General features: G+C 46.4%; 1 protein-coding gene across 1 annotated transcript in view; it reads right to left on the bottom strand.

The window, feature by feature from the left end:
* The window catches only part of cdc27 (cell division cycle 27), a gene marked incomplete at its 5' end in the record, with an annotated part of 25031 nt that overhangs the window by 8040 nt on the left and 9491 nt on the right, over window positions 1–7500 (bottom strand). Inside the window, 2 exons of the mRNA XM_080043949.1 lie at window positions 842–994; window positions 1942–2114. Of these exons, the coding sequence (XP_079900075.1) occupies window positions 842–994; window positions 1942–2114 (326 nt within the window). The remainder of the gene's footprint in view (window positions 1–841; window positions 995–1941; window positions 2115–7500) is intronic.

The following is a 7500-nucleotide window of genomic DNA, read 5'->3' as shown; positions in this document are numbered from 1 at the left end:
CTTACCTCCCTGCCTGTCTGTCTTACCTCCCTGCCTGTCTGTCTTACCTCGGGTCTGTCTTACCTCGGGTCTGTCTTACCTCGGGCCTGTCTTACCTCGGGTCTCCCTCCCTCCCTGTCTCCCTCTCTGTCTGCCTGTCTTACCTCCCTCCCTCCCTGCCTGCCTGTCTTACCTCGGGGCAGGTCTTACCTCCCTGCCTGTCTTACCTCGGGCCTGTCTTACCTCGGGGCAGGTCTTACCTCCCTGCCTGTCTTACCTCGGGCCTGTCTTACCTCGGGCCTGTCTTACCTCCCTGCCTGTCTTACCTCCCTCCCTCCCTCCCTGCCTGTCTGTCTTACCTCGGGCCTGTCTTACCTCCCTGCCTGTCTTACCTCCCTCCCTCCCTCCCTGCCTGTCTGTCTGTCTTACCTCGGGCCTGTCTTACCTCGGGCCTGTCTTACCTCCCTGCCTGTCTTACCTCCCTCCCTCCCTCCCTGCCTGTCTTACCTCGGGCCTGTCTTACCTCCCTCCCTCCCTCCCTGTCTCCCTGCCTGTCTCCCTCCCTGTCTGCCTGTCTACCTCCCTGCCTGTCTGCCTGCCTGCCTGTCTTACCTCGGGCCTGTCTTACCTCCCTGCCTGTCTCCCTCCCTCCCTGCCTGTCTTACCTCCCTGCCTGTCTTACCTCCCTGCCTGTCTTACCTCCCTCCCTCCCTCCCTGCCTGTCTGTCTGTCTTACCTCGGGCCTGTCTTACCTCGGGCCTGTCTTACCTCCCTCCCTCCCTCCCTCCCTCCCTGCCTGCCTGCCTGTCTTACCTCTCTGTCTGTCTTACCTCGGGCCTGTCTTACCTCGGGCCTGTCTTACCTCGGGGCAGGTCTTGTCTAGGTCAGTCAGGTCTTTAGAGAGGGCAGACAGAGCCACATCTTTCTGCAGGTGCCACAGCGTCGTGCTGTAGATCTCCATTCCCTCCACGCGGTACGACTCGATCCTACGCACCTCACTGAACAGACGCTCGGCCTGGAGAGACAGACAGGCAGGCAGGGAGACAGACAGGCAGGGAGAGAGACAGACAGGCAGGCAGGGAGGGAGACAGGCAGGGAGAGAGACAGGCAGGGAGGGAGACAGGCAGGGAGGGAGGGAGGGAGACAGACAGGCAGGGAGGGAGGGAGACAGGGAGGGAGGGGGGAGACAGGCAGGGAGGGGGGAGACAGGCAGGGAGGGAGACAGGCAGGGAGGGAGAGAGGGAGACAGGCAGGGAGGGAGGGAGAGAGACAGACAGGCAGGGAGGGAGACAGGCAGGCAGGGAGGGAGGGAGACAGGCAGGCAGGGAGACAGGCAGGGAGGGAGAGAGGGAGACAGGGAGGGAGACAGGGAGGGAGGGAGGGAGGGAGGGAGAGAGGGAGGGAGGGAGGGAGGGAGGAAGACAGGCAGGGAGGGAGGGAGGGAGGGAGGGAGAGAGACAGGGAGACAGGGAGACAGGGAGGGAGGGAGGGAGGGAGAGAGACAGGGAGACAGGGAGACAGGGAGGGAGGGAGGCAGAGACAGACACACACATTTTTACTCTACAATACATTTTTTCAAAACTTTTCCAAGACATTTCACTCAATTTCCATAATGTGTGTGTGTGTGTGTGTGTGTGTGTGTGTGTGTGTGTGTGTGTGTGTGTGTGTTACCAGTACGTGTGTGTGTGTGTGTGTGTGTGTGTGTGTGTGTGTTACCATAACGTGTGTGTGTGTTACCAGTACGTGTGTGTGTGTGTTACCAGTACGTGTGTGTGTGTGTGTGTGTTACCATAACGTGTGTGTGTGTGTGTTACCAGTACGTGTGTGTGTGTGTGTTACCAGTACGTGTGTGTGTGTGTGTTACCAGTACGTGTGTGTGTGTGTTACCAGTACATGTGTGTGTGTGTGTGTTACCAGTACGTGTGTGTGTGTGTTACCAGTACGTGTGTGTGTGTGTGTTACCTGTGTGTACTCGGCCAGCTCAAAGTAGGCCCTGCCGATGTGTGTGAGCACCCAGCCCGTGTTGTAGTGCTGTGGCGGCAGAGAACCCAAGATGGCGACGGCTTCTTTACAGTTGTATGAACACAGGGCCTGGTAACCACGGCCCAGCTCCCTTAGCAACGCCATCACGCTGTCTGTGCACAAGAAACAAAATGGAGTCACGTTAAGGTACTTTATTAAGGGGCGCCCTTAGCTCAGTTGGTAGGGCGTCCCCCCCCCCCCCCCCTTAGCTCAGTTGGTAGGGCGTCCCCCCCCATGGGCCCTTTAGCTCAGTTGGTAGGGCGTCCCCCCCCATGGGCCCTTAGCTCAGTTGGTAGGACGTCCCCCCCATGGGCCCTTAGCTCAGTTGGTAGGGCGTCCCCCCCATGGGCCTCGGCCAGCAGCGGACCCAGGTTCGATTCCAGCCCGCGGTCGTTCTCTGCATGTCACTCCCCTCTCTGCCCCATTTCAACTCTGTCTCTACACTGTCAATAAAGCATAAAAATGCCAAAAAAAAAATCTTTAAAAAAAATATATATATATACTTTGTTGGTGAATTGTATCATTAGCATTATTTACCTCCCGAGGTATCGTGCTGTCTGCGACCACCAGCCCTTTAGTATTACTGCATTAGGTCTATGTATAGTGTATTTTTTATTTATTTTTTAACCTTTATTTAACCAGGCAAAATTGCTTGAGGTCAAATGACCTGTTTTCTGAGCAAGGCCTGGCCAAAATTAGTAGCTGGTTGTTACCTCCAGGAGCCCTTACCTCCTGGGGTACAGGGTTTAGCCTTATATTCTGGGCAGGGGCGCCGTAATGGGGTGAAAAGTTAGGACGATTCTAAGGGCCCGTGACTGGCAGGGGCCCAAAAATATTAGAACTTAAGGATTTAAAAAAAAAAATCAATACTTAATCTTTAATCAATACTCTCCATTAATAAAACATTGTATCTAACGTGAAACAAATAAAATGAATGGTTCATTTCAAAACTCTGTACACCCCCCTGTATTTAGAAGTAATGGTTTGGTACGCTTTTCAAACAGCTCCGCATCTAGTGTTGCCACCCGTCCTGTTTTTCCCAGAATTGTTCTCTTTTTTCACCTGCATAATTTGTCCAGTTTTTTGGGGGGGAATGCCAAAATCTCATTTGATTTCCTTCGTTCAGTAGTTAAGGCCGTTTCACACGGGCCGAGGCGTTTGTTGCGCCAACTAATTCTCAATGGAGAGGCGAGCGGGGCCGGGGAGAGAGAAGGCGTGTTCCGTTGTCAGGCGGCACGACAAGCAGGCAGGGGCGGTCTCAACGATCTCAGGGCCCATTTCAAGTTCAAGACCCAGTGTGGGGGGCCCCCACTTTTTTTTTCTTTTTTTTTAATAAATAATGCTTGCTCCCCGCGAAAATAAAAAAAAATATTGTGGAAACCATTTGGTTCATAGACAGATTATGAGATAATGGGCCCAGAGGGTGGATAGCTACTTTTTTATGAACAGTAAAGAATTCACACATAGAAAGCTTATTACTGCATGTGTGAGGGGGCCTTCAAGGCCCCTCATGAAGCCCTTAAGACAGAGCTAATACGTAATGCTTTTGTTTTGCACTTGCTTTTCTATTTTTCACCTACTAGTTGAGGGGCCATGATGATTTATTTCCTTATTTTAGGCGATTCCTTTTTTTAGACCCGGTTATTGACATGAATGACTGAGCTCTTTGACAATGCGACATTTAAAGTTATTATCAGTATTTCTGGCATAGGGCCCCCCTGAGCCCCTGGGACTGGTTGCATGCAATTTTCTTCTCAAAGTGCACCAGATTGATGAATTTTACTTTAAAAGGTTGCATTTTTTCCTTCCGGGGGAGCATTCCCCCGGACCCCCCTACAAGGTCCAGGGTTCTCACCTCAGTCTCCTTATATATCCTACTGTAAAAAGCACTGTAGGTGTTTATGGTTATTATAGGTCATTACACTGGTCAGTCTGAACTGGTAGCCTAATAATGGCCGAGCCCTCCGCCCCAAACATCAAGTGTCCCTTTTTTTCCCAAATCCAAGGTGGCAACCCTATCCGCATCCCGTGCCACTATCGAGAGTGATTAACGGGGGATGATTGAATCATGTCTCAACGACAAAAGTCAGTATATCAAAAGCGAAAAGAGAGGAAAGAAAGAAAGATAGATGAATTAAAGGGCGACAGTATGTCTTTTTGATATTCATGTAGATGACGCAATTTATGTTAATTTAAAGTTGTATTTATAGTTACGTACATTGACACCACAATTGATGTTGAGATTTTTTTCATTTGAGAATTGAAAAAATAAAATGTGATTTTCACCATAAGAGATGGCCTGTAGCAGATTTGTTTTCCAGAATATTAGCCTTGCATCGTATAGAGAATTGTCTGCAGAATGTTGAACATTTGCACAGTGTTGTATTTTAACAGCTCAGTGTCAGTGTATTGTAGGCCTTTAGTATTGGACTTCAACACAGGTGCACGCCTGTATGAATAGAGTTATAGGTAGTTTAGGTATCTCTCCTGTATGAATAGAGTTATAGGTAGTTTAGGTATCTCGCCTGTATGAATAGAGTTATAGGTAGTTTAGGTATCTCGCCTGTATGAATAGAGTTCCAGGTAGTTTAGGTATCTCGCCTGTATGAATAGAGTTATAGGTAGTTTAGGTATCTCGCCTGTATGAATAGAGTTATAGGTAGTTTAGGTATCTCGCCTGTATGAATAGAGTTATAGGTAGTTTAGGTGTCTCGCCTGTATGAATAGAGTTATAGGTAGTTTAGGTATCTCGCCTGTATGAATAGAGTTATAGGTAGTTTAGGTATCTCGCCTGTATGAATAGAGTTATAGGTAGTTTAGGTATCTCTCCTGTATGAATAGAGTTATAGGTAGTTTAGGTATCTCTCCTGTATGAATAGAGTTATAGGTAGTTTAGGTATCTCGCCTGTATGAATAGAGTTATAGGTAGTTTAGGTATCTCGCCTGTATGAATAGAGTTATAGGTAGTTTAGGTATCTCGCCTGTATGAATAGAGTTATAGGTAGTTTAGGTATCTCACCTGTATGAATAGAGTTATAGGTAGTTTAGGTATCTCTCCTGTATGAATAGAGTTATAGGTAGTTTAGGTATCTGGCCTGTATGAATAGAGTTATAGGTAGTTTAGGTATCTCGCCTGTATGAATAGAGTTATAGGTAGTTTAGGTATCTCGCCTGTATGAATAGAGTTATAGGTAGTTTAGGTATCTCGCCTGTATGAATAGAGTTATAGGTAGTTTAGGTATCTCTCCTGTATGAATAGAGTTATAGGTAGTTTAGGTATCTCGCCTGTATGAATAGAGTTATAGGTAGTTTAGGTATCTCGCCTGTATGAATAGAGTTATAGGTAGTTTAGGTATCTCGCCTGTATGAATAGAGTTATAGGTAGTTTAGGTATCTCTCCTGTATGAATAGAGTTATAGGTAGTTTAGGTATCTCTCCTGTATGAATAGAGTTATAGGTAGTTTAGGTATCTCGCCTGTATGAATAGAGTTATAGGTAGTTTAGGTATCTCGCCTGTATGAATAGAGTTATAGGTAGTTTAGGTATCTCGCCTGTATGAATAGAGTTATAGGTAGTTTAGGTATCTCTCCTGTATGAATAGAGTTATAGGTAGTTTAGGTATCTCTCCTGTATGAATAGAGTTATAGGTAGTTTAGGTATCTCTCCTGTATGAATAGAGTTATAGGTAGTTTAGGTATCTCTCCTGTATGAATAGAGTTATAGGTAGTTTAGGTATCTCGCCTGTATGAATAGAGTTATAGGTAGTTTAGGTGTCTCGTCTGTATGAATAGAGTTATAGGTAGTTTAGGTATCTCTCCTGTATGAATAGAGTTATAGGTAGTTTAGGTATCTCGCCTGTATGAATAGAGTTATAGGTAGTTTAGGTATCTCGCCTGTATGAATAGAGTTATAGGTAGTTTAGGTATCTGGCCTGTATGAATAGAGTTATAGGTAGTTTAGGTATCTCGCCTGTATGAATAGAGTTATAGGTAGTTTAGGTATCTGGCCTGTATGAATAGAGTTATAGGTAGTTTAGGTATCTTAAGCTTCAATGGGTCTGTTGGGTTCTGGACGTTCCGTTACAGAACATTGCATTTGCTTGGCGTGGCCTGGTTGGGGGCCCAGAGTGATATCTTTTCATGGGGCCCAAAATCTCTGGCGGCGCCCCTGATTCTGGGGTACAGGGTTTAGCCTTATATTCTGGGGAACAGGGTTTAGCCTTATATTCTGGGGAACAGGGTTTAGCCTTATATTCTGGGGAACAGGGTTATATTCTGGGGAACAGGGTTTAGCCCTTATATTCTGGGGAACAGGGTTTAGTCTTATATTCTGGGGAACAGGGTTTAGTCTTATATTCTGGGGAACAGGGTTTAGCCTTATATTCTGGGGAACAGGGTTTAGTTTTATATTCTGGGGAACAGGGTTATATTCTGGGGAACAGGGTTTAGTCCTTATATTCTGGGGTACAGGGTTTAGTCTTATATTCTGGGGTACAGGGTTTAGTCCTTATATTCTGGGGTACAGGGTTTAGTCTTATATTCTGGGGAACAGGGTTTAGTCCTTATATTCTGGGGAACAGGGTTTAGTCTTATATTCTGGGGAACAGGGTTTAGTCTTATATTCTGGGGAACAGGGTTTAGTCTTATATTCTGGGGAACAGGGTTTAGTCTTATATTCTGGGGAACAGGGTTTAGTCTTATATTCTGGGGAACAGGGTTTAGTCCTTATATTCTGGGGAACAGGGTTTAGCTCTGGGGAACAGGGTTTAGTCTTATATTCTGGGGAACAGGGTTATATTCTGGGGAACAGGGTTTAGTCTTATATTCTGGGGAACAGGGTTATATTCTGGGGAACAGGGTTTAGTCCTTATATTCTGGGGAACAGGGTTTAGTCTTATATTCTGGGGAACAGGGTTATATTCTGGGGAACAGGGTTTAGTCTTATATTCTGGGGAACAGGGTTATATTCTGGGGAACAGGGTTTAGTCTTATATTCTGGGGAACAGGGTTATATTCTGGGGAACAGGGTTTAGTTTTATATTCTGGGGAACAGGGTTTAGTCTTATATTCTGGGGAACAGGGTTTAGTCCTTATACTCTGGGGAACAGGGTTTAGTCTTATATTCTGGGGAACAGGGTTTAGTTTTATATTCTGGGGAACAGGGTTTAGCTCTGGGGAACAGGGTTTAGTCTTATATTCTGGGGAACAGGGTTTAGTCCTTATATTCTGGGGAACAGGGTTTAGTCCTTATATTCTGGGGAACAGGGTTTAGTCCTTATATTCTGGGGAACAGGGTTTAGCCCTTATATTCTGGGGAACAGGGTTTAGTCTTATATTCTGGGGAACAGGGTTTAGTCTTATATTCTGGGGAACAGGGTTTAGTCTTATATTCTGGGGAACAGGGTTTAGTCCTTATATTCTGGGGAACAGGGTTTAGCTCTGGGGAACAGGGTTTAGTTTTATATTCTGGGGAACAGGGTTTAGTTTTATATTCTGGGGA

This window comes from Ammodytes marinus, assembly GCF_949987685.1.
Source record: "Ammodytes marinus genome assembly, chromosome: 16".
In the NCBI taxonomy this organism is placed as follows: Eukaryota; Metazoa; Chordata; class Actinopteri; order Uranoscopiformes; family Ammodytidae; genus Ammodytes; species Ammodytes marinus.
The sequence above is the reverse complement of the archived record's forward strand: the minus strand, read 5'-3'. Positions and strand labels throughout refer to the sequence as shown.